Source organism: Chanodichthys erythropterus, chromosome 16 (assembly GCF_024489055.1).
Source record: "Chanodichthys erythropterus isolate Z2021 chromosome 16, ASM2448905v1, whole genome shotgun sequence".
Taxonomy (NCBI): Eukaryota; Metazoa; Chordata; class Actinopteri; order Cypriniformes; family Xenocyprididae; genus Chanodichthys; species Chanodichthys erythropterus.
Window position 1 is genome coordinate 3,150,290 of NC_090236.1, and position 27,419 is coordinate 3,177,708.

At 37.4% G+C, this 27,419-nt stretch overlaps 2 protein-coding genes across 5 annotated transcripts; one reads left to right on the forward strand and one right to left on the reverse strand.

Moving 5' to 3' along the window:
* The first annotated feature begins 1,420 nt into the window (after window positions 1-1,420).
* On the forward strand, window positions 1,421-16,382 carry cyp7b1 (cytochrome P450, family 7, subfamily B, polypeptide 1). 2 transcript variants are annotated; one of them, XM_067362544.1, is made up of 7 exons: window positions 1,421-1,756; window positions 3,155-3,264; window positions 3,577-3,713; window positions 4,381-4,983; window positions 11,496-11,702; window positions 11,950-12,128; window positions 14,761-16,382. In XM_067362544.1, exons 4-7 carry the CDS (start codon window positions 4,401-4,403, stop codon window positions 15,076-15,078), a joined length of 1,287 nt encoding a protein of 428 aa, XP_067218645.1. In that variant the 5' UTR covers window positions 1,421-1,756; window positions 3,155-3,264; window positions 3,577-3,713; window positions 4,381-4,400; the 3' UTR covers window positions 15,079-16,382. The 2 variants fall into 2 exon arrangements, with proteins under 2 accessions (XP_067218645.1, XP_067218644.1); XM_067362543.1 differs by lacking the exon at window positions 3,155-3,264.
* Window positions 16,383-16,519: 137 nt separating this feature from the next.
* Window positions 16,520-26,969, reverse strand: slc39a6 (solute carrier family 39 member 6). 3 transcript variants are annotated; one of them, XM_067362541.1, is made up of 11 exons: window positions 26,537-26,969; window positions 24,205-24,897; window positions 23,977-24,121; window positions 23,774-23,875; window positions 22,726-22,895; window positions 21,523-21,699; window positions 21,245-21,332; window positions 20,825-21,166; window positions 20,488-20,568; window positions 20,146-20,336; window positions 16,520-17,897 (listed from the first exon to the last, which is right to left on the reverse strand). In XM_067362541.1, exons 2-11 carry the CDS (start codon window positions 24,886-24,888, stop codon window positions 17,745-17,747), a joined length of 2,133 nt encoding a protein of 710 aa, XP_067218642.1. In that variant the 5' UTR covers window positions 24,889-24,897; window positions 26,537-26,969; the 3' UTR covers window positions 16,520-17,744. The 3 variants fall into 3 exon arrangements, with proteins under 3 accessions (XP_067218642.1, XP_067218643.1, XP_067218641.1); XM_067362542.1 differs by lacking the exon at window positions 26,537-26,969 and adding an exon at window positions 26,316-26,404; XM_067362540.1 differs by lacking the exon at window positions 26,537-26,969 and adding an exon at window positions 25,275-25,742.
* Window positions 26,970-27,419: the final 450 nt, after the last annotated feature.

Sequence of the window (27,419 nt, forward strand, 5' to 3'; positions counted from 1 at the left end):
TTCTATAAATATCGCAATATATCGATACCGTGATATTTTTTGGCCACAATAACCGTGGTGTGAAAAATCCAATATTGTGACAGCCCTAGTTCAAACCCTGCAAAGGTGTTTTTCCCTGAGCAAAGAACAAAATGGTTTAAAAGGGTTTGTCCCTGTAATAAATGTACTGTAAAAGTGTTTCTCATCCCTGCTCCAGGAGGCCTCCCAACACTGCACGTTTTGGATAATTTGGTTAAAAGCAGTTGGTCAGCAGACTACCCACTAGAGCGCCTCAGTAAACTTCCAAAGAGGCCACAAAATGACTTACAATTATTTTACTATGGTAAAATATTTTTTAAATAATAGTTTAAATATATACAAAACAATAACCCATTAATAATGAATTTTATATTTTCATTTAGTCCCTGAAGAACTTATTATTATTATTAAAGAGCAGAACAGCTCTTCTGGAAACATGAAATTAATTATAGGTAAGGTTATTAAAATATATTAATTGTTCCAGATTTTGGTTGGTAGGAAAGTTTGTTATAATTACAGCAGAAGCACCAGATGAATCATCCTACATATAAAGATCTTCAAATATTGTCTTGGAAAGTGGAGGGGCTTGAAGTCAATTTTAGCCAATTTATTTATACAGAAACAAATCGCTTATTTTTCCATGTTAAAAGAAGGAAGTATATTAACACGCCATTAATGCACTACATGTATTATCAAATAAATTAGTCTTTATTTATTATTTACAATATACACTTTTTTATTTTGTAAACTGAGCATATCACTTTTTGCACTATTTATTCATTCATTCAATTATACATATTTTGGTGTGTGTGTGTGTGTGTGTGTGTGTGTGTGTGTGCTTTTGTTTATATTACATTGTGGGGACCAAATGTCCCCATGATGTAATATAAACCTGAGTTCACCTACATCGTGGGGACCAGCCAGCGGTCCCCACAATGTAAATGGGTTTATAAATCATATAGAATGAGTTTTTGTGAAAAAGTAAAAGTTTGCACAGTTTCCTGTGAGGGTTAGGTTTAGGGGTAGGGGCAGGGTAGGGGGATAGAATGTACAGTTTGTTCAGTGTAAAATGCATTGAAGTCTATGGAAAGTCCCCACAATTCACAAAAACAAACATGTGTGTGTGTGTGTGTGTGTGTGTGTGTGTGTGTGTGTGTGTGTGTGTGTGTGTGTGTGTGTGTGTGTGTGTGTGTGTGTGTGTGTGTGTGTGTGTGTGTGTGTGTTAGGACTGAGTCAAAAAGATTATGCCTGCGTCTCAATGTGCATGTTATCCATCCTAAATAGTATGTTACAGTAGGCTAATATTCAATACTATTTAGAGCGGATAGGGTGGACAGTATGCACACTGGGATGCAGGGTTTGTCTCAAAGGCTTGAATGGGCCAAGTAGGTTTGTAGTGTAAACATGCAGGCTGTTGCTTAATTTTCATTTGAGCTACCCACTGGGCGTGACTTTCTGAAAATTTTGAACACTCGCTTGTTCGCGTGTTATCTCCTCATTACATGCCATATCTCTCATTGGACTCTGACATTTAATTTGTGCGATGATGATAAGTGCTCTTTCACTTTTATAGTGACCGTCGCAAAACCTGGACATATCGCGTGAAGTGCTTTGTAAACCGGACCACTCTTCTATGTTTTTCACTCAGAGGCTCTTTGATAATGTTGGAGTATTTATTGACGATCTTTCTGGGCTTTATCTCCGTGCTGCTGCTGTTCGTGTTCTGCGGACGGAGGCGGTGAGTTTTTATTAATGTATTTTGCTGCTGGTTGAGAATGTAACATGTAGCCGATTTTATTTATTGTAATAACTGATGAATGCATTGTTTAAATGGATCATTGTGTCCAGTTGTGATTATGTTACCTATTTGTAGAGTGCATTTATCATTAAGAAAGCGTCTTTTGATTAAAGTGACTTGTGTTTTGTTATAAATCAGCACATTCCTGATTAGGAATTGCAAGCGAGATGAAACTGAACGTTACAATCGTAATTTAACTCTTAAAATACATTTTAAGCCGATTTGGCAAGGAAGTGTCTGCTAAGACCATATGAATAATTGAAAGCAGGACTGGTATCATGTTTACTCATAGTTCACCTCAGTTTGAAACTGAACCTTCCATTGATGGGTAGTCCAGCTCATGGTCGGGAATCGGTTCTTTAGAACAATTCGAGCTGATTCAGTGAAAACATTACGTAATCGCGTTGTTCCTGACATGCAAATCTGGCCACAGGTCTGTCAATATAGAGATCCGGGTAGCATATCATACGTACATACACTCTCTAAAATATTCTAATAAAGACATATGCAGTAGAGACATACATTCTCATTTTATTTATTACACAGTTTTATGTTTATAATGTGTTCCAGTTCAGATTGTGTAGTAGCCATGATTTGGTATATAAAACATGAAGTAATGAAAAACTCTGCCGGGGTTCAGAATGTGGAACACCACCTGTTTTGTGAACTGGTTTAAATCAGGGGTGTCCAACTCTGTTCCTGAAGATCTACCTACCTGCAAAGTTTAGTTCCAACCCTGATAAAACACCCCTGAATCAGTTAATTAAGATCTCCAGGAGCACTTGATAATTCCAGACAGGAGTGTTGAGCAGGGCTGGAGCTGAACTCTGCAGGAAGGTCACCAGGAACAGGGTTGGGCACTCATGGGTTTAAATGATTCATTGAACAGATTCATTCGACTCAAAAGAACGATTCATTCTCTAATCACATATTGCAACCCAAACCTGTTAAAATAAGGATGTGCATTACCACATTATTGATGCACTACATGTATTACAACACGTGTGTTCTGTTAATCTGAAAATTAAAATCTGTACCAATTTTTTGTGTACTACTTGAGGAATAAGGTTAAAAGGTGGTCTTTTTTTCTTTCTTCTTTTTTTTTTTTTTTAACCTGGTTTCCCTTATTTTGTTTGCCAGATAATCTATGTTTGCCTGTCTCTGCAATAAGGCTATGTACTTTGCACAGTGTTTTCACTGTATGTCAGGACTTAACAGGTTGTCAGAAGTTATTTTATATTCCTCGTTTATTGGTAAATTTCATGCCAGTTTACCCACCTATGATATTGTTTGTTTGTTTGTTTGTTTTTGTTTTTTTGTATGTATATTTTGGTCTAGGGCTTTCAGTTAGATGCCCTTTTGTTCAGTTAATCAGTTGCAACCTCAGAAGGAAGTTTGGAGAATAAATTCCCAAAGGACGCTCCATCCTTTTCTGGTCAGCCTTGAAAGTAGGTCATGGGTAGATATACATCAATTGTAGATCACTGAGATCATTAAACAGTATTCTCAGTTAATGAATCCTGGCTTTGTCATTTAAAAGAATACTAGCAGAAAAACAAACTGAAAAGCAATGAAGGGTTTTGTTAAGCACAATTATGTCACCACTTTCCCACAAAGATATTATCAAGAGAATAGAGTTGGAAGAGTTTGTTTGAGTTTGTGTGTTTGTCTAGGAGAGCTGTTTACACTGACATACAATGGCAGTCTCTCAAGCGTTGAAAACACAACTGTTACATTGGGTGTTACATTGCATGTTACAGGAAGGACGGTGAACCCCCACTGATTAAAGGCTGGATTCCATTCCTGGGAAAAGCTCTAGAATTCAGAAAAAACTCTCAACAGTTCCTTACACAGCTACAGCAGGAACATGGAGATGTTTTCACGGTGCTTATTGCAGGTATACTTGACACACATTTATTTACCATAACTTACACAAACTAGGTCATTTTTTTGACTTCTTCTGACTTTAACAATTTTATTATATTTAGCTAACTTGTAGTTTCCTTTTGCTCTTCCTCTGAGACACACTGTTATTGTGCAACAAATGCTCGCACATATTTATTGTAATAAAAAAGACATGGTCATGAAAGCTGTTGTCAGAATAGCATTTGGATAGCTGGCAAATAACATGGACGTTTTTAACAAACAAAATAGATTAATTTTTATAAATGTGAAAGGGAAAGTGTATATTTTAGATGTTGCAATTCATCACCATTTTAGTTTTTTCAACATTTTTAATTACTTGTTTTTGTTGTTCATTTCAGTGGTCCAGTAGTTTCTCAATTAATTTGAGGTGATTAAAAGATTACAGTTGCAGTTGCTAGGTAATTTTTTTACTGATCCAAGTCCAGAGAGACCACTTAGCAAGTCTGAACAGTATCAATATTTGCTTTCCTTGAAGTTTAAATTATTATTTTATTTTATTTATTTTATTAAGTAATCTAAGCCTACAACACCAATTGCAAGTTAGATGTTAGCAAACATATTATACTTTTTTTTTCTTTTCTTTTTTTATTTTTTTTATGTCATGACATCTACCCATTCATGTTTGTGTGTTTCTTTAGGGAGATACATAACATTTATAATGAACCCTCTCCTGTACCCGTCTGTGATCAAACATGGGAAACAGTTGGATTTCCACACATTTGCAGATAGCGCAGCATCCAGGACGTTCGATTACCCATCGGTACAGAGCGGCCACTTCCCTGGAATGAGTGACAGCCTCCAGAGGTGCTACACTCTGCTGCAGGGTCCTGCCCTCGACCCACTCACGTTCAGCATGATGGGAAACCTGCAGCAGGTCCTGCGACGCCGTTTTCTGTCCAGTGAAGAGTCTGGGCCTGATGCTGATTGGAAAGAGGCAGATCTATATGAGTTCTGTAAATGCGTAATGTTTCAGACCACGTTTAACACGCTATACGGACATTCATCAAATCTGCGTCTGGATCAGCTGCGAGAGGACTTTGAGAAGTTTGATGCCTCTTTCCCTTTACTAATAGCCCATGTGCCCATTGGTTTGCTGGGGAAAACAAAAGAAATAAGAGAGAAGCTGACAAGATTTTTTTACCCTCATAAAATGGCAGAATGGGAGGCTCCAAGTGAGTTCATACAGAGCCGAACAGCCCTGTTCCAACAGTATGATACGCTTCAGGACAGGGATAAAGCAGGTGACTCACTCACATGCATGCACACACACACACAAACATACAATACACAATTAGAGAGAAAGCCTGAGATCCTTCTTGGATGCCCATATATGACTATTGATGGTTTTGTTGATGATAAATGTCTCGCCTACAGAAGGATATTAATATTCCCATGATGACATGCAGAACCCTGGTCTTTGGTTTTTGTGCTAAACTTTTTATGCACCAAAAGAGATTCTTTAAATACTAAATAAATGTAAAACAATTCTCACAAAAGGTGTTTACACAGCCTTTTTAATGACTCTTTATCAGAGGCAGCATAAATGCAATCCTTAAATATGCATTAACCAACAACATTAAACAAATTAAATACTTTCTATTTTGTTTGTTTAAAGGTGCCCTAGAATTAAAAATTGAATTTATCTTGGCACAGTTAAATAATAAGAGTTCAGTACATGGAAATGACATACAGTGAGTCTCAAACTCCATTGTTTCCTCCTTCTTATATAAATGTAATTTGTTTAAAAGACCTCAGAAGAACAGGTGAATCTCAACATAACACTGACTGTTACGTAACAGTCAGGATCATTAATAGGTACGCCCCCACGATTTGCATATGCCAGCCCATGATCGAGGCATTACACAAGGGAAGCCAGGTAAGACTAGGTAAGCAATCAAGGACTATAGCAAAAAGCGGCAGATGGAGCAATAATAACTGACATGATCCATGATATCATGATATTTTTAGTGATATTTGTAAATTGTCTTTCTAAATATTTCGTTAGCATGTTGCTAATGTACTGTTAAATGTGGTTAAAATTACCATTGTTTCTTATTGTATTCACTGAGACAAGAGCTGTCGCTATTTTCATTATTAAACACTTGCAGTCTGTTTAATTCATAAACAACTTCATTCTTAATAAATCTCTCCAACAGTGTAGCATTAGCCGTTAGCCACAGAGCACAGCCTCAAATTCATTCAGAATCAAATCTAAACAACAAATAAATACAATACTCACATAATCCGACGCATGCATGCAGTATGCATGACGAACACTTTGTAAAGATCCATTTTGAGGGTTATATTAGCTGTGTAAACTTTGTTTATGCACTGTTTAAGGCAAGTGCGAGCTCCATGGGTGGGGAGCACGAGCATTTAAAGGGGCCGCAACATGAATCAGCCCATTCCTAATGATGCCCCAAATTAGGCAGTTAAGAAAATTAATTTAAAAAAATCTATGGGGTATTTTGAGCTGAAACTTCAGAGACACATTCAGGGGACACCTTATGTAACTTATATTACATCTTGTAAAAAAACGTTCGATGGCACCTTTAATATTGTTTGTTAATATGTATATTTATGTCCATAGTATTAAAGGGTTAGTTCACCCAAAAATGGAAATTCTGTCATTAATTACTCGCCCTCATGTCATTCCACACCCGTAAAGGCCTGTACACACCAGGACGGATATCACCAGCGTTTTTCGAGACGTTTTTTGTGTTCATACCCAAGCGATTTTTACTGGCGATGCGCAGAGTGGACGTGCAAATTCACTCCCTGCCAGTATGTGGCGCTTGTGCTAACGGTAGTGCAAATAAACATATGTATGATATTAATAAAGTTAAAGAAGATATAAAATGGAATATATATTTATATAGCATAAGTCACAATGACAGTAATGCAAGTGAACTGTAGTGCAAATAAACATATTTATGAAACAGACATTCTCAACTATATTTCTTGTATGTAAAAGAAAAAAACAAACAGTAAAAATACAGAAAGAATAGGCTACACATCTATTGGTGTGGCCAAGAAATGGCAGAGCACCCATAGCGTGCGTCTCAATCAGCTCCCTAGTTCACTAATCAGGGCACTGATCAGGGAGTTGGCCACATTCATTTACACGGTATACTGATACACGATCTAAGAAGCTAGGGAGCTTTTTGAGATGCAGGGATAGTTTGTAGGGGTTTTCCTCGACTACTTACTTTCTCTTCGTCGTCTTGGTATGAATGTGTGCCACCAAGTCATGTTTTACTGTAACTTCGGTTTTACTGTAACTTTACTGTAACCCCCCCCATATTTTTCCCGATGTGATCCGTCAGCTCCAGTCCACTACAATTTGGAGCGGTTAAGGCCCGGGTATACTTAATTTCCCACGTTCCCCTCCGTCTCGCACACAGTTGAGCGCGCAAGCCTTTCTAAGATACTCCTTAGAAAGACGCACGCATGCAAATGCGTACCGTCTGTGGTCATAAAAATTCAGCTGCGTGGAGAGTCGAAGCTAGTCCACAGTCTAGTAAACGTTTCTTGCTTGCGCCGACTGAAAACACATGAGAAACAGCATGAGACAGGAGACACTGCAGTACTGAACATTGAACGGCCCATACACGTGGATTAGGATAAAACATTAAAGGTGCCCTAGAACTTTTTTAAAAAGATGTAATATAAGTTTAAGGTGTCCCCTGAATGTGTCTGTGAAGTTTCAGCTCAAAATACCCCATAGATTTATTTTAATTCTTTTTTTTTAACTGCCTATTTTGGGGCATCATTATAAATGAGCCGATTCAGGGTGTGGCCCCTTTAAATGCTCACGCCCACCCACGGAGCTCGCGCTTGCCTTAAACAGTGCATAAAGTTTACACAGCTAATATAACCCTCAAATGGATCTTTACAAAGTGTTCGTCATGTATGCGGCATCCATGCGTCGGATTATGTGAGTATTGTTGATGCAAAAACTCGTGAAAATGAGATCCAGGCAGATGATAAAGTTGATGAAAAATTATTTATTCATTACAATTAAATTTAGCCTCACACGCAAACTTTAATCGATAATGAAAATACTTAATAACACTAAAAGGTAAAATAACCATCATAAAGTATTAGTCAATAGTTAATAGTAAAATTTAGAGTATTGTAAAATTTAGAGTATTGTATAATCCAGAGTATTGTATCTAATAGATGAAGATCAAAAAGAGCAATACTTATGACATTTGCAGATAAGAGACAAGAAGTAGGAGCAAAGGAGAGCAAAGGAGGAAAAAGCTGAATTATCAATGACTTGGTCAGCTTTATACCATGAGCATATAGGGAAATTTACATCCCACTCAAATTGATGTTTTTGTTCTAAAAGAAAAGGTTAATTTCACCCATTACGTCATCTACTGGTCCAGTGTCAAAAATAGAGAAAAAAGTTGTTTTGACCCCCTTTGGGGAATTTTGCTAATTTTACCCTTTTAAATGTCATCAGGAAAAATAACAGAAATATTTTGATCAGATTCAAATTCAAATGGTTAATTCTGCTGGCGTCCAATGTCTAATGACAAACGTGTCAGCGTGACCTGTCACATTGGAACACTTGAAGAACAACTGAACATAGAAATCATACTCTTCAATATAAAATACCCATAAGGGTACAATCACAAGTGAATACTTGAAAATATGATAAGAATTAATATATAAAGTATACATGAATATATGAAAGCAAAAGTAAAACTGATAAATCATAAGCGATAAATGATTAAAATAAATATTAATAAAAGTGCATGAATATGAATATTGACCATTTCGGATCCATCAATTGTATACTCTTATATTGTTTACATTGATTCTGAATGAGTTTGATAGTGCTCCGTGGCTAACGGCTAATGCTACACTGTTGGAGAGATTTATAAAGAATGGAGTTGTTTATAAATTATACAGACTGCAAGTGTTTAAAAATGAAAATAGCGACGACTCTCTTGTCTCCGTGAATACAGTAAGAAACGATGGTAACTTTAACCACATTTAACAGTACATTAGCAACATGCTAACGAAACATTTAGAAAGACAATTTACAAATATCACATCTGCCATCTTTTGCTGTTGTCCTTGCTTGCTTACCTAGTCTGTTGATTCAGCTGTGCACAGATCCAGATGTTCTGCCCTTATAGAGACAGAGCGCATCGCATCATAGTCTGAAGACCACGCCCACCGGGGGGGAAAAAAAACCAACCGTCTCCATTGACTTTGTATTGCGTGAGGCTGCCTCTTTGTCTTTTCTGACTTATTACAAAAAACAGAACAATGTCTAAAAGCTGCTGTGTGACAAGGTGTAAAGCTAACAAGCTAAAAAACTCAGAAATGAGTTTTTATAAGCTGTCGATCCCAAAAAATTAATGTTTAAGGACATAAAAGTGGATACAGGCAGTGAGACAGAGCACAAATGGTCATAATTACTTTAAGAAATACACTGGAGGGGGTTGTAATCGGCGACAACATATGCTAAACAAACCAACAAAAACAAACCATTCATTATTTTTTACCATGTCAAAGAATTATTTCACCTGTCGCCGATTACGTTCCCCTCCAATGCAATTCTTATAGTAATATGACCCGTTGCTCTCTGTCTCACTGCCTGTATCCACTTTTATGGCCTTAAACATTAGTTTTTGGGGGTCGAAAGCTTATAAAACTTATTTCTGTTTTTTTTAGCTTGTTAGCTGTACACCTTGTCACACAGCAGCTTTTAGACATTGTTCTGTTTTTTGTAATAAGTCAGAAAAGACAAAGAGGCAGCCTCACGCAATACAAACTCAATGGAGACGGTTGGATTGTTTTCGCCCCGGTGGGCGTGGCTTTCAGATTAACATAAATGCGCTCTGTCTCTATGCCTTTCATAATGTTGGGAACATGGGCTGGCATATGCAAATATTGGGGGCGTACACCCCGACTGTTACGTAACAGTCGGTGTTATGTTGAGATTCACCTGTTCTTCGGAGGTCTTTTAAACAAATGAGATTTATATAAGAAGAAGGAAACAATGGAGTTTGAGACTCACTGTATGTCATTTCCATGTACTGAACTCTTGTTATTCAACTGTGCCAAGATAAATTCAATTTTTCATTCGAGGGCACCTTTAAACAAACAAAATAGAAATTATTTAATTTGTTTAATGTTGTTGGTTAATGCATATTTAAGGATTGCATTTATGCTGCCTCTGATAGAGAGTCATTAAAAAGGCTGTGTAAACACCCTTTGTGAGAATTGTTTTACATACAGGTCTAAAACCTCCTTGAAAAGTAGGCCTACCCCTTATCGCACAACATTGCCCTGAGGCAACAAAAAGAAAAACTGAATTTCTGAACATGCAAAATAAAAATAACTTCATAAAACCTGACAAAAGGCTTCTCTGCACCTTCATACACACACACATATTTTTTATGTACAGTTCATGTCATTTTAAATAAGATTACTAAAGCAAATAATATTGCCGCCTTCTCACACATGTGCTCCTGTGACCATGTGTCAGAACAGGACGTCCCACCTTTAAGTGATGCTTGATATTGACGCCAACGCTGTGCTGTAGAGGGTTAAGTGAATTATTAAATAAATGAGTAAATAAACAACAAGCAAACTTAACTTAACTTGTTTGCTTAATTTCTGTGAATAATTTGTGAATGAGCCCTTCTGAAAGGAACACAGGGTGAGAGTCTCAACTAATGAGCTGATGATCTGAATCATGTGTTTGATTAAGGATACATGGAAAACACGCAGTGTTAGGGAGGCTCCAGGAATGTGTTTGGGAACCCCTGCTTTAATGTATATTGTATTAAATATACATAGTAAGTGTATATGTATATCTAACTACACTTTGTCATGAATAACAAATCAGTAACTACACCGATTTAAATCTCGCAGTTAGTTGTAATCTGCATAGTTTTGAGTCAATAAAACGAATCGGATCATAAGAGTCATTCATTGGTTCAGGAATCAGACTACACTAGTCGCTAATCTGTTTTACACTGAAGATTGACAACAATACATGATGACTATAATAATATTGGTAGCCTAATATTGGTCTATAAAAACCAATATAGCATTCTTCCAGTCTTCCAATTTTTATGCTTCAGCTTATTTCAGTTAGTAGCCAGGGTTAAGCCTATTCTAAGTTTCATTAAAATGTTTAATCTAAAATTCATTTATTTCAGTTGATTTTTAATAGTTTAAGTTTTAACACCGTTACAGTTGCAAATGTTTCAAAACCATGCTTTGAAACAGTGAGAGGTAAGGATACACCCTCCAAACCACTGATTTCAAACAAAAGATTTTGAAAGGTTTTTGAAGCTTTCATGAGGCAGTTTCGAAAGTGCCTATCATTGGTGCCACCAGTGTTGTGATAGTGGTTGTCTGTGCATGCAGTGAAGGTTAGTTGAGGCTTTAGCAGAATTTAGTGCTGATTTGACTATTGTTATTGAAACATAACTGTTGTGTTGACAGACTAAGAGATTTTGGTGTTTTCCCCATTCAAGTAGAAAGGACTTGCATAGAAAATTCCTGTCCTGGGGTTTTGCCAAGATGACTGCTGACTTGTTGAGTCTGGGCTTTTTGATCTCCGTTTCATTTCAGTATGCTGGAATGCTGGAAGCAGGATGTGACTGTACAAATATAGAAATTGGCTCACAGTAAAAGCTCATCATGACTGTGCTGTATTGTTTCATAACTTCTCATACTTTTCATCACACTCATAACTTCTTACTTTCTCTATCCATAGCACATCATTTTGCCATGCTGTGGGCATCAGTGGGAAACACCATCCCAGCGGCCTTCTGGTGTCTTTACCACCTCATCTCCTGCCCAGAAGCCCTTGCAGCAGTACGAGCAGAGATTGTGAATGTGGTTGGAGAGAAGAACATGCAGTTAATCTTCAAAGAGGACATCACAATTACACGACAACAGCTAGAACAGATGGTTTACCTGGGTATCAACACATCTTTTAAACAGTAACCCATCATCACGCATAATAATACTGTAACTGAATGAGCATTGCATATATGATCATTACATAGACAGCATCATTGTTTTTATAAACTTGCATTGTTTTCAGAAGAGAATTCAGTGGTTATGTAACTCCCGTGTAGATAAAGAAACAATAAATGAATAGTGCTATAATTTTGGAGTTACTATTCCAGCTTTCAGTGATTCCGACTGCCTTTTTCTCTACACAGAAAGTTCAGTAAATGAGAGTTTACGTCTCTCCTCTGTATCGATGAACATCCGTGTTGTCCAGGAAGATTTCTGTTTGCGTCTGGATGCCCAGAATTCAATCAGCCTGCGGAAAGATGACATGATTGCTCTTTACCCACAAAGCACACACCTTGACCCGGAAATATATGAACAGCCTCAGGTAATGCATACTGTACCTACAGCTCTCTAGATTAGTGATTCTCAACCAAGATGACTTAAAATATTACAAGACATGGCATGTATTAAAATAAGTAATAACCGCAAAAACAACAACAACATAAAAAAACAAGGTATTTCTTATTTTAATGTAAACAAGCTTTTTAAACAACTGACATATTTTAAAGACAACATAAAGTTTGTCTACAAACTGTCTAGTTTTAATTTAACCCTCAGCAACTTTCTTGGAAAAAAGGAAGCCTATGAAGAAGCCTAATTTTATAAGTGTGATTTCTTGACCTGGAATAGTAGACAAGTAAAATTGTATATATTTTTGTGTGTGTGTACAGTGCTGCTTGAAAGTTTGTGAACCCTTTGCAGAATCTGCAAAATGTTAATTATTTTAACAAAATAAGAGGGATCATACAAAATGCATGTTATTTTTTGTTTAGTACTGTCCTGAATAAGATTTTACTTTACATAAAAGATGTATGCATATACGCCACAAGACAAAAAAAAAAAATCTGAATTTATAAAAAAAGACCCTGCTTAAAAGTTTATGTATGAAATGAGAAAATTTGGGACATCATGTTCAAAGGTTTTCACCCCTGGCTCTTAATGCATCATCATTCTGGAGCATCAGTCATTGTTTGAACCTTTTTTCAATAGTTGTGTTTGAGTCCCTCTGTCGTCCTCAGTGTGAAAAGATGAATCTCAAAATCATACAGTCACTGCTGGAAAGGGTTCAAATATGCAAATGATGCTGGAAAATTTTCTTCAGAAAATTTTTTTCTGAAGAACAGAGATCAGTTCAACTGTTCAGGACAAACAAGGGACTCATGAACAACCATCACAAAAAAAAAAAAAAAAAACAGTTGTGGATCATCTAGGTCAGTGATTCTCAACCGCCCACTAGTGGGCCTTGGAGCGCCATCTAGTGGGCCGCGTAAGCAGTGTTAGACTACACCCAAATTAATTTTTTTTTTAAATTTTTATGTACACCAAAGAAATGTAAATTTTCTCCAGGGAAAATGCCCCCGTACCCCCCTAGCAAACTACATTTTCTGACCTCAGTAATTACACCCCGTGTATGGTCCAGCTTGTATTCTATCTAATGAAGTCATGTTCATCACTAATAAATTACATAAATTGGGGAGAATGAACTTCTGTAAATGAATAGAGAGAATGTTACAGGTATTTTAGCATGGATGTTATTATTAATTAATTTGTGTTCCCCTTGTGTGTCTGAACCAGTCATTGGCCCTACCTGCCCTGTTACAAGAATAAATGGTTAAAGTTACTGAGTAAACCTGCCAAGTCTTTTTTTATGCAAGGACAGTTTTCATCTATATAGCTGATTTGACCTAGTCTGCTACAGTGGCATAACAGATTAACAGTGGAGTATGTCATTGGTGGGCCATGAGTTGCAAAAGGTTGAGAACCCCTGATCTAGGTAACCACACACAGTATTGAGAATCAATGGTACATAAACTTTTGAGCAGGGTTATTTTTATAAATTCAGCTATTTTTTTTTTATTTTTTTTTTATTAATATTATTTTTTGTCTTGTGAAATTTAAAATATCTTATTCAGGACAGTATTAAAAAAAACATGCATTTTGTATGACCCCTCTTATTTTGTTAAAATAATTACCATTTTGTCATTAACATCCGTCTCTACAGCCTACACAACTACCACTTTGACACTTCAGAAAGTTCATAAAGAGATCATAAAACTAATCCATATGAATAAAGAGGTTTAGTCAATTTTCTGAAGAAAAAAAATTGCTTTATATAATGAACAGATTAAATTTCACCTTTTATTCATATATAAACATTGATTAGCAAACATAAACAGAAGCTCAACCGAACCTGCTTGACGCGTGAGAACAAACCTCATTGGTTCTGATATGGTTCTCACTGCAGAACACTAGATACAGGGGGCGATGTTGGATCTAGATCCAACTCCTCCCACTTTACATATCCTTAAACTTTACATATACCCGTCTCTGCCCCCTGGATCTCTTGTGTTCTGTAGTGAGGGGCTACTGTTGGTTCTTACGGAAGCTCAAACATGTTGCGTAACATGAGAATGAACCTCATTGGTTCTCACAGGTCAAGCAAACATTCTTGAGCTTCGGTTTACCACAACTAATGTGTGTGTTGATGAATGTTTATATCTGAATAAAAGCCTAAATAATATCTGTTCAGCAAAAAAGCAGAAAATTTGGACTAAACCGCTCAATTCATATGGATTACTTTTACAATCTCTTTATGAACTTTTTGAAGCGTCAAAATGGCAGTCGCGTAAACTGTCAATGGAGGGACAGAAATCACTCGGATTTTATTAAAAATATTTTAATTTTTATTCCAAATATGAAAGAAAGTCTTATGGGTTTGAAACAACATGACAGAATTTTAATTTTTGGGTGAAATAACTCTTTAAAAATCCTTATCCTTAATCTTTATCCAGTAAATCACAAACAGCTCAAAGTCACAGGGCCTCTGGATATTGTTATGGCCAATGAGAGTCAAAAAGGTTGAGAACCACTGCCCTAGTTCCACTCATTTTAACCGTACCTCTTTATTGTTAGAGAACTCATTTATTGAGATGTTTTGTGTGTGTGGTTTCTTGTAGCGCTTCCAATTTGACCGTTACGTGGAAGACGGGAAGGAGAAAACAGATTTTTATAAATGTGGCCAGAAGGTTCGGTACTATCGTATGCCTTTTGGCTCGGGAGCCACACAGTGTCCGGGGCGCTTTTTTGCGATGAATGAGATGAAGCAGTTTGTGTGTGTCACTCTGCTCATGTGTGAAATGCAGTTGCTGGACAACCAGCAGGAGGCGATGCTAGACAACAGCCGCGCTGGTCTGGGCATCATGCCACCGGCCAATCTAATCACTTTCAGATACAGAACCAGAAAGCCACAAGACAGAGCAGAGAGGGAGGAATGAACTACATGAATACAGAATGAATGTAGTCTGTTCTTTTCATTGGTATTTTACTTTCATTTTCCACAGGGTTCACTCAAAGATTTTGTAAATAATGCAAGCCGCAGTTTTCACACACAACACTGCCATGGAAAATCTCAAGTTTGAGTTGACTAAGCATACAGTATACATTGCAATTTGAATCAGGGTTTGATGCACTACAGTGAACCGCCGTCTATGTATAGGCTACTATTGCATGAAATAAGGGCAGCTTTTTAAATGTCTTACCTCTCAAAATTCAGTGTTATCTTCTCACTGGGTGTAAATAATGCATCATAAAGTGCTGTCACATGCCAGTCAACTGGATTTCATGCACTGCAGCTCATTACCCAGAATAACTACTAACACTGTTGAACATTAAAATGTAAATGTGTTAATTAAAAATATATATAAAATTTGATCAGAATTAATCAACAGTCATGAAATGTATATGGAATAAAAAAAAAATTCACAAGTTTGGGGTTGTTAAGTCACTTATGCTCACCAATGTGGGGGGCGGGGGTTCTCCACTTCCGCTGCCTTTCACTGGGCCCCGTCCCATGCTTGGGATGGCCCTGGAAGCAGTGATAGTGATGGCAGAGATGAAGAATATAAGTCATAGATTGTGGAATAATGTATTTGGATACACTATCCTATGCAAGATGTGATCCATCAGTCTTTGTTTTGGAATTCCAAGAAATAAACAATGTTAAAGATTGTTTTAATGTTTGTTTGTTTTTTGAAACACTAAGACATGGTTTCACTATTTTCCAGGCAGTGAAGTTGCATCTGAATTTGTTGAGTTTTTGACATTTTCAGATGTGAGTTCCAAATTAAATATAGTAGCACAAGCTGAAATGGAATGTTAATAACGCTTTTTAATGTTTTTTGAAACACTAAGACCTTTCTGCTACTTTTCAGATAGTGAAAATGCATATGTGCATATTGCACACCCATTCAACAAAAGGTCAAATGAAGAAAAAAATGATGGAAATTTTTTTTTAGTTTTTCTACCTGATTTCATAATGTAAAGAATTCCTGTGAAGGCAAAGCTGAATTTTCAGTATCATTGCTCCAGTCTTCAGTGTCACATGATCCTTCAGAAATCATTCTAATATGCTGATTTGATGCTCAAGAAACATTTGGGCTGCTTAATATTTTTGTGGAAACTGGGATACATTTTGTTTTTTTTTCAGGATTCAGCCTTTATTTAAAACAGAAATCTTTTGTATCAATTTCTTAAAAAAAAAAAAAAAAAAAAAAAAAATTTTAATGGTAATGTACACAAAGATCACTCCACCGATACACACTATGAGCCGTAGAACGATTTTTTGTGTGTAAATCCTTCGTAAAGCCGTTCTGACGTAAAGTTTCGGATTCACGAAAATGTTTATTTTCAAAACGTTACGAAAGAAATTTACACCTGCTCCCTACCACATGTAAGTGGGGCGTAAAACATTTGAACGTTCTGTATTTTAATTTAGGCAAACTGATGACATTGCATTTTGATGCACTGCGTACCATAATAATATTTCACGAGTTGATTTGCCCTGTCTTTACTTTTTTAACTGTTCATCTTTGGGCAGTGCTCGTCACTGTCACATTTTACCCAGCTGTCCAATCACAGTGGAGGAGGGGCGGAACAAATTATTATTATTATTATTATTATAATAATAATAATGATGTGGTGTAATACTACAAAAAAAATAATCATAACCTTTATATCCATATCAAAATTCCAGATTGCCAGACAATGATTCGTCTTTTATAAATTGTTAAAATATTAATGTATGTGACGCTGTGAGCACAGAGACTGTTGTGTAGACTGTAAGTATTTAAAATGTTTAACTTTTCAATGTGATTAATGTTTAATATGAATAAATAGCGCTCATAAATGGCCGTCGATGGCATTCTCAAGTGAAACGAGTCGAGGCTTGGACCCGGAAACGGCGTTCCTTACGTCATGACTTAACAAGCGGATACAGGCACCGCATGCAATGTTTTTGTCAGGAGACAGGAGTAACAACTGCAGATTATGAGTTACCTGCAGTGAGTCCGACATAATGAATCCACTAACACGACACAGCGAATGCCGGTGGTAAACACTCGTGTTCCAATACTCGTGCATGAGTTTTGGGAGGCGTTCCCTCGAAATGAGCTGTGAAGGAGGGGGGTTGTTCTTACGCATGCGCTCATTTCAAAAACTCACTAACAGTCTTTGGTTTCTCAGTCGACGAAAAGATCCTCTTTAGCACCTTTGAGTTAAAATACAGCACAGACAGAAATCAGACAAAGGCATCATGGGACACTCAATACTTTACTGGAATGTTGGAGGAACATCATGTGCAAAATAAACAATGTAACTCACTTCAACAGCTACTGTACATCACTGTGTAACAAACAAATAAAATAACTCAAGTTTCTCTTTGATACTGAAATTGTAACAGTCAAGACTAACACTTTTTTTCTCGCACAAGCAACAAATAAGGGGACAATTATTCGTGCATATTAAGCAGCTGCCACTATTTTCACAGATTAAATAATATCTCAGGCATTTCAACAGGTGGACACGAGGTGAGCAAGATCAATGCTCTTTGACCTATGTTAGTAGATATTTTTGTGGAGTGACGTCTTTAGATTATTGCATTAGTTCAGAAGCCAATGTCAAGTTGTATCTTGTGCTCAAAAACAGCAATGACAAGCATGATGCCAAATCCCAGGAGTATCCCAGCATTCTGCAGGAGGAAGAAGCCATAGTGACTGAAGCCCGCTTCACTTGCATCATTGTGTAACATCTCGGGTACCTACAAAAACAGTATAGACAGAATACAGATCATTTTAGAAATCACTGTTTCAGTTAGATAAGCACAAAGTACATGCTAGGAATTAACAAAAAAGTTAAAGGTGGGGTAAGCCAAAAACACTTTTTGGAAGTTAGTCAGACCGATACCAACAACAAACATATAGCCAACCAGTGTTAGGGGGCGTATGACAGTTGAGGAGACAGAACAAGCAAGAAGGAGATTTGAAGAAAGACTGCAGAAAGAGAGATGAGAGAATACAAAAGAGCTCAAAAGAATATCACTGCAATGAAGGTTCATGACTGGGCAAGAGCTTTACGACCCACGTTATTAGAAAGGCTTTCAAGCGCTGGAGAGAGCTAAGCAGGAAGGCCTGAAAACAGACGCGGAGGCTGCTTTGATTCTGCTTCACATGTGAGTAACACTGGGTTTTAGTGTCATTGATTGTCTGGAGCTGCTGTGTTGTTGGCGACTAAAAAACAAGCTCTTGTTTGTATTTACTCGTGTACTGTACGTTCATTTTTTGTGCTTCCTTGTCGTTCATTCGTTCATCATCTGCGCTTTATTTTTTCAGGAAGCATTATTTTGTTGCGCATCAGCTGTGATAAACAGACATCCACTCTCGCATTGCGTGTGGTCAGATAGTGAGAGTTGTGCAGGTAAATCACTGCGAACTGACAACCGCTAGAGAATGCGGAGTTTAGTGTCATTGTTACTGAACTCGCCTCGCCTGCCAGCAGTGGTCGGGGTTCGAGACCGAATTTTTTGGTTTGTTTAGGTTGATTTCAAATATCAATTAAAGCTGCAAGCAGCAATGAAAGGGCCATCACACCCTTAGGAAAACAGTGAATAGTGGGCGACATGCATGTAAGTGAGTAAATGCAGGAGAAATATGGCAAAGTCATTTTTTGACGTGCCACACTTCCTGCTGCCAACAGGTGGTGCTTTGACTACTACTGAGTATTGCCATGTAGATGTCTTTAGGCCAGGACTATTATCAAACGTGAAGTTTGGAGCAGATCAGGCATTGTATGCCTGAGTTACAATAACTTCCTGTTTCATAGCCAAGTGTTGCATGATTTAACGTGTTTCTAGCATTTTTGGTACTTCATGGCATATTTAAATATGTTTCTGGGAGTGAATTACAGTGTAAAGCATGCCATTTCCTGTTGCCAGCAGGTGGCGCTATGACTAAATGAATATTGGCATATAGATGTCTTTAGGCCAGGACTCCTATCACATGTGAAGTTTGGGGCAGATCAAACACTGTATGCCTGAGTATGCTTCCTCTTTCATGGCGAAACATCAGACTTTATCAAGCCGTCACAGATACTCCCTTCAACAAAAACTCAAGATCTTTGCAATTTAACATCACTATGGCCTTAAGATTAGACTGATCAAATATGATGTTGATCTGGTTAAATCTCTATGACGAGTGTACATGTAATTTACTGTTACCCACAGGTGGCGCTATGACCGTAACTGAATATTGTCATGTAGATGTCTTCAGGCCAGGACTCTAATAAAGCATGTGAAGTTTGTTGCAGATCAGACATTGTATGCCTGAGTTACAACAACTTCCTGTTTGATGGCGAAACATCCCAATTTGTCAGGCTGCCACGGATGCGCCATTCGACGAAAACTCAAGATTTTCGCAATTCAACGTTGCGAAGGCCTTTTTTTATTTGATTAAAGCTGTAGGAGGAGTTTGTTAACATACAACGTCTGGAAATGGCAAAACCTGCACAAATTTTGCAGAGAAAATTCAAAATATCTCACTTCCTGTTGGGTTTTCAGGTTTTGCACCTAGGAGACATTTTTGTAGGTATTGGGCTGTTACATGTGTCTACCGAATTTCATACCTGTACGTGAAACGTAGTGCGAAGGGCGCTTAATTGAAATTTTGTAGTTGGTGCTATCGAGCTATTTTGCCATACCTAATTCAGAAACCCAAATCAGATGTACATTTTCACCACTTCTGACGCGTGTGCAAAGTTTCATGAGTTTGAGCACGTTTAGGCCCTCAAAAATGTGATTCATTTTGGATAAGAATAACTGACTGAGCAATTACTATAGGGTCCTCAAACCATCGGTGCTCGGCCCCTAACAATGTCCAACAGCGTTTTTGAAATATGGCTTACCTCACCTTTAATGATAATAACCCTGCTGAGGATGTAGTATTTCTAGTAGACAGCCTATTAAATCTGCCCACTTCACACTTCACAGCATCTCTTCTTTCTGTGCAACTCACCATGTCCACGAGAGCGACGTACAAGAATAACCCAGCTGTGAGAGCAAAGATCCACATGGCAACATTCTCGGCATAATGACCGATCAGAATGCCTGTGATCATGCCCAGATATCCCATCAGGGCCGACAGCAGATTGTACAGGATGGCCTGTCTTACTGACATACCTGCCTTCAGCAAGACCGCAAAATCTCCTGCATAAAAGAGGAAGATGAGGTGTGAGGTGAGTGAGAACAGAAACATTTCTTCATAATGCAATAGACAACAACCTGACTTTTGGTTCCTTCCATATTCTGATACATTTCTAATGTCAAACAAACTGCCACCACGATGACAGAAAATTACCCAGCTCATGTGGAAGCTCGTGGCAGAACACAGCGACTGAAGTACTAAGACCGCTGGACAAACCTTCTGTGAATGCAGCCCCTGAAATACAAAATAGCACACAATCTGTAAATGCTGTTCCTCATGCCAAAAGCCTTAGTGTGTGTGTGTATATGTGTATATATGTCCTAAAACCTTCTTCTTAGGACAACTTAGTTCTTAGAACTTTGATAAACTTTTTTTTGATCCACTTCAAATCTTGACTACTAATATATATATATATAAAAAAAATTGCATGGTTTCAAATTTACAACAAATAGCCAGGTCCAAGGTTTCAATTGGTGTGTGTAAAATTTACCTATGGCAAGTCCGTCACTGAAGTTATGAAGTCCGTCTCCCATGATGACCATCCACGCGAGTGTGGCCACACCAGCCTGCTGGAAGTGCTGTAGCGAGTAGGATTGTGTGTGTCTGTGTGTGTGAGTGTGCGGGTGGTGGTTCTGGGAGTGGTGGTGATGCAGTATGTGGTGGTAGTCATGGTGATGATGATGCTGCTCATCTGACTGGCCAACAGTGTCATGGAAGTGGGAGTGGCATTTATTCTCACAGTCTATGTCGGAGTACAGCTCCGCCCCCAACATCACCTCTTCTTCCTCTGTCACGCCACGCCCACATGCGCTTCCGCCATTCGTTTCAACACCTGATGTTATAGACATATCATGTAAGACATGTTTCATTTTAAACCTAAAACATTAACAAGCATCAGAAAAATAGTTACCGTCAAGTGTTTTGACGTCATTGTCTTGTAATGATGGCAACTTCTCAGATTCCAAGACTTCTGTGGTGAGATCAACCTTCTTCTGCACCTAAAACACAGAGATAATTCCTTAAACTACAGAAATTCAAGGAACACCTCCATGCAACATCCATGTTACAATGTTCAGGGAATTAATACTATGACTTACGGAATAGCTAAAGAATGTTAAACATGACTATGACGTTAAATGAGATCTTTACCTTGTATTTTGATTTTGTGTGTTTGTACATTTTACTGACCTTCTGTTTTTTGTCTTTGTACATTTTGCCGAGGGTCAGGAAGTGTTCAATGAGGAACATGATGTAGACTCCACTCAGAGCCGTGAGCCCTGTCCACACAGGCCGAAGGGAATCCTCTTCCACCTCTTCACCGTGTTGATGGTGCTCTGTGTGGCCATGATGGTGATGACCCAGAGACTGACAGACGACAATCATACGTCAATGAGAAAACTTGCAAATTACAGAAAAAATGTGTATCACTACCATTCAAAAGTTTAGGCAAGTTTAGCTAAGCAAAGATACATTAAATTAATCAAAAGTAACAGTAAAGATTTTAAATGTTACAAAGATTCCCATTTCAAATAAAATGCTGTATTTCCTATTCATCTAAGAATTTAGTTTCCACAAAAATATTAAGCGACAAGAGTTTTCAGCATCACTAATAATAAGAAATGTTTCTTGAGCATCAAATCATCACATATGAATGATTTCCAAAGGATCATGTGACTAAAGACTGAAGTAATGATGTTGAAAATTCAGATTTGCATCATAGGAATAAATTGCATTTTAAAATATTAACATAGAAAACAGTTATTTTATAGGGTTAGTTCACCCAAAAATGAAAATTCTGTCATTAATTACTCACCCTCATGTCATTCCACACCTGTAAGACCTTCGTTTATCTTCAGAACACAAATTAAGATATTTTTGATGAAATCTGAGAGGTAAGGTTGAACCACAGCAGTCACGTCGACTTTAACAACATCTTTAGTACCTTTCTGGATCTTCAAAGGAGGTGGCTATATTGCTGTCTATTGTGGAGTCAAAGAGATTTCATCAAAAATATCTTAATTTGTGTTCTGAAGATGAATGAAGGTCTTGCAGGTGTGGAACGACATGAGGGTGAGTAATTAATGACATCATTTTCATTTTTGGGTGAATTAACCCCTTAAAGTGCAATAATATTTCAAAATATTACTATTATTACTTTATTATGATCAAATAAATGCAGTCTTGGTGAGCATAAAAGACTTTTAAAAATATTTTAAAAAATCTTACAGAGCCCCAACTTCTGAATGGTAGTGTATGTTCATCCGTAAATATGCAAGCACAGCAAAGGTGACGACTATATCATATCCGTAACAAGTAAAACATAGACCAAAAAAAGGAGGCAATCATTTTTGTGTTTGAGCTTAAAAACAATAGTGCTAAATAGTGTCTTACATGTGGTATGAGGTGTAGGAAAGCGTCTCCGCTGAGAGTGCCCACTGCAAGGGCCACCAGGAAGCTCAGCAGGAAGTTGAAGCAAACTCTGTTCATGAGTGGGATCAAAACCACACCGACTAATGCCAGTAAACTGATCAAAGTGATCGAGAGAAACCCTCCTACCCATGCTGTAACACAAACATACACACTTATTGATCCAAACAAACCCCAAAGACCCATTATTTTCATGTTAGGACTTTCTTCTTTTTTTTTGCGGTATCAGTAGATATGTATGGAAGCTTGTTTCTGTCACAAAAAAGACTTACAACTTTATATCTTGCAATTTTTTCCCCTCACAATTGCGAGTTTGTATCTTACAATTCTGACTTTATAACATGCAACTGCAATTTTATATTACTCAATTCTGACTTTATAACTGGCATTTATGAGTTTATATAAAACAATTATGAGAAAAAAAGTCAGAATTGTGAGATGAAAAATTTGCAATTACTTTTTTTATTTTTTATTCAGTGACGGAAACAAGCTTCCATAGATATAGGATATTTAAATGTGCAAGAACATTTCCTCTGATTTTACATTTAGATTATCTTTGCTCACTTAAAAGTTAATCTTTATACACACTTATAAATGTATTTTTTAAGCAAATTTCATAATGAATATCCATGTTTTTACTGTACATTGTAATGTTGTGAATTCATTTGTAGTATTTAATACTGATTTTTTAGAATTTTAATAGTGTCATTCCCAAGTTTATGCATTTTAATTAAACCAAAAGGACTCCTACAGATATAATGCTATGATTTCATTGATTGAACCTACTCACTCAGGTGGCTGGCTGTTTATCTAATATAAAGTAATTTCTATAAATGGACCATAACAAAAATAATGAATATTAGGGCTGGGACAATATATTGATGCATCGCAAATCGAGAAATGATTCTGGATCAATTATGATGATTTCTGAATGTATTGCGTATCTCTAATTGATTCTGATCTTTATTAATTAGCCTTGTTATATTTAAAAACCATAAGTAACAATACTTACCAATGTTAATTGAAGCATTCCTTGGGCTTCTGTCATCGGTTTGATTATGTGGATGATGATGATGATGATGATGATGGTGGTGGTTGTGATGATGGGAATGATCTGGGGAGGGAAGCAAATTGTTATACAGGTTATGCAAATCAACAATTAAAACTGTGATTCAAAAATACAACTGTATGTAAATTACAGGCACAAAATCTCACCTGGATGGTCATCCTTGTGCAGGAGGCAAGACTTGGAATCAATCTGCATGAGAAGGGCAGGGCACAGGTAACTGAAGTCCTTGACAGAGAGACCCATTTCCTTTGTCATGCCATGTGACTGCAGGATTGTGGAGGCATTTTGACACTGACAAAAGACAGGATTTATGTGAGTGAGGTGTGTCAGGGATTTTCAAGGGGAGAACTAGGGGGTTTTGTGTGTTTGTGTACCTCTAGACTGCTATGGCCGTGTTCATGTTCATCGTGGTCATCGTGCACATGGGTGGGTGTGTCCTCAGGCTGGTGGGTGTGGTTAGACTGTGTTGCATTGGGCTGGGTGTGGTTATAGGAGTCGTGGTCCTGCGTTAAATCATAGTCAGCACTACGATTGGTCCGCCGTGATTTTGTGACGTAAGACGGTGTAGTCAAAGGTGTGGTCAGTTCCTGATTCATTTTCATGTAGAGATTGTGGTGAGCATCCGACTGGCTTTTCTTCCCAGAGGCATTATCAGGCTGAACGTTTGGGATGGGGTCACTCTTCTCCACATTATGATCAATACCTCCCTTCTTGCTGGTGACGTGATGCGTGTGTGTGGTGAGTTTGTCCACATGAGCGTGCTCGTGAGTATGCGAGTGTGTATGATTATGTTCGTTTCCACGGTGATGGACCATCACTTTCCGGATGCGGTCAAGCCCCACCCCCTTTAGTAGGTTGTACAGGCCTTCTAAGGAGATACTCCCATTCTGGCCATACTTGTCAAACAGAGCATGTAGGTGGCGCTGCTGTGCCTGTTCTGCTACTCGAACATCAGTCTCAGTGGGCATAGATGTGCAGTCTGAACCTGCCCCCACTGAACATGCCCACAGCAATGTCAGTGACATCACTGGCAAGAGGCGTGGCCACCAGCCAATCATACTGGCATCCTAAAACAGAGAAAAATATTCTGGTTATTGTCACAATGCTGTAACAGCACAATGTCAGCATTACAATTCTGAAACAGAATAAAAAGTTATTTTTTAACTCCCCGTCACCCCAGTTTCCTTATAATGCGAGAAAATGGAAAGATTCATTTTAATTACCAAAAACAAGTAGTTAACAACTAAAAATAATTCAATTTTGAACTGCAATTAATTGAAAACTAATTAAATAGATCATTTCAAAATAATGGATCTCACTACCTTCATCAATAGCTTTTGTACCAAAATGTATTCAAAATTATGGGAAAAATATAGAAACTAGGGATGCACCAATTTGAAAATTATGGCCGATAATAATATAATAATAAAAACAAAAGTCTCACCATTAAAAGCCATGTTCCAAGCATGTTCTCATTAGAATATTATGTAGCCTAAATGACAGACTTAATAGAGACAACTGATATCACACATATGCAAAACACACTTTGGGTGGTACTATAAACGTGTTAAGACTAATTTAACATAGGTATTTCATCTTAAATACATATTTCATCAAAGGAAGGAAGGCTGTAAAAGAAAGGTTGCGGAGATGACCCTTATATGGATACAGATGGGCGTGTATTATGCAAATTACTAAATTGGGTAGGCATCTTATTTAAAATTCATTCCATTAACATTATAGCGAGCTTAAGAACAAATTTATGTGCGTTCGCAAAACTTTTTCACAAGGAAATCTTTCGTGACAATTTCCGCTGTGCGTAAAAATAATTATTAAAAACAAAACCCACGCAATTATTGATAGAGAAGTACAGAAGCTCAAGACCTCAGAGGAAGAACAGTCCAAAAATAATTTTAAGGGGAATTGGAATACATGTAGATTTAAAACTAGCTACAAAAAATCAAGTCTCACAACAACAACAACAAAAAAAATCATAGTATTTGTGGCTCTAATAGGCCTACTGTAAAGGGAAAAAGCAATGGTGGGACACCGTATTCATAAAATATGCCATAGCAAACGACTCCATATGCTTCTGAAAAGACCTGGAAGAAACAGCAGCACACCGGAATCAGGTGAATTTCGCCCTAATGCATTTCCATCACTGGTGTTTCTGACATACTTTATCATCTAAACACGCCGCGCGTCACAAACAGCTGTTTACACACACTGAGACAACAATAATAATGACAGTGTCAATGAGTTTGACAAACACAATGAAGTTTCTTTACTGGATTGCAGAGTCGATTTCATTTATGTTCTATGAAATCACTACTTGCAAATTTAACAGATGCAACAGAACTGATGTGGAAGAACAGGCGTCACGCGGCCTAGTTGATGCTTTCCTGCACGCAGAATTTCTCCCGTCCTAACTTTATTTTTACACGCGTAACGGACTGACCATACAGCAACACTATTTACTGCTTACCGGGAGTCCACACGCGCACCACGCTCGAAATTAAGCGCGTTCTGGACGGCGATTCTGCACACAACACCACAAGCACCTCAACCAGACCGTGTGCAAAAGAGCGTCATCGTAAAACCGGAAATAGAGCCCGTGTCTTTTGTTTCAGAGAGGAGCGCGCGGTAACACCTCTTCCCTGCCATTCCTGAATCAATGGCAACTAACGAAACAAACAGCAGACTTACCGATTCAGTGTGTTTGTTGTAGACCTCTTTATATGGACCAAAAAGCGAGACGCTCAGTGATAGAGCCTGATGATTTTAGAGAAGTGTCAGAAACTGATGTCATTGGTTTAGATGTAGTCACATGACTGTTAGTCAAACATCCACATTCCACGCAAACCAACATTTACCCTATGGAGTTCCACAATCTGTTATAAAAGAGGTAGATACTATTTTGTTTAATTTCATCTGGAAGAACAGACCACATTATTTAAAGAGAACAGTTATGTGTAACCCAATTGAAGATGGTGGTCTAAATGTAGTTGACTTTAATACTGCAAACTGCATGTGTATTTAAAAACAAATGGATAAAGAACTACTTGAACTCTAAAGATAAGATTTGGAATGTCATCCCTGAATTAATTTTTGATAAATTGGGGGGTTTAGAATTTTTTTTGAGGTGTAATTTTGATGTAAACAAGGTTCCGATAAAGCTTTCTTCTTTTCATAAACAGGTTTTTTTATTATGGATGCTCATTTTTAAGCATAACTTTTCTCCACACAACTCTGTGATTTGGAACAACAAATATATTAAGTTTAAAAAGAAATCTTTAATTTATAGAAATTGGTACGATAATGGTATAATTTTGGTGAGGCAGCTATTTAAGAATAACGGACAGCTCTTTAATTACTGTGAATTCCTGAATCATTATAAGTTCCCTGTAACTGCTAAGGAGTTTGCAGTAGTATTTGATGCTATTCCTAGTGGTCTTATTCAACTTTTATCAGGCAATATATCTTCTGAACCTTTTCCCTTATATACAGATCAGTTAAGTATTAATGGTGTGAAAATTATAGATAAAAAATTTAATAATTTTTATATAAAAAAATTATGTAGATGTACATT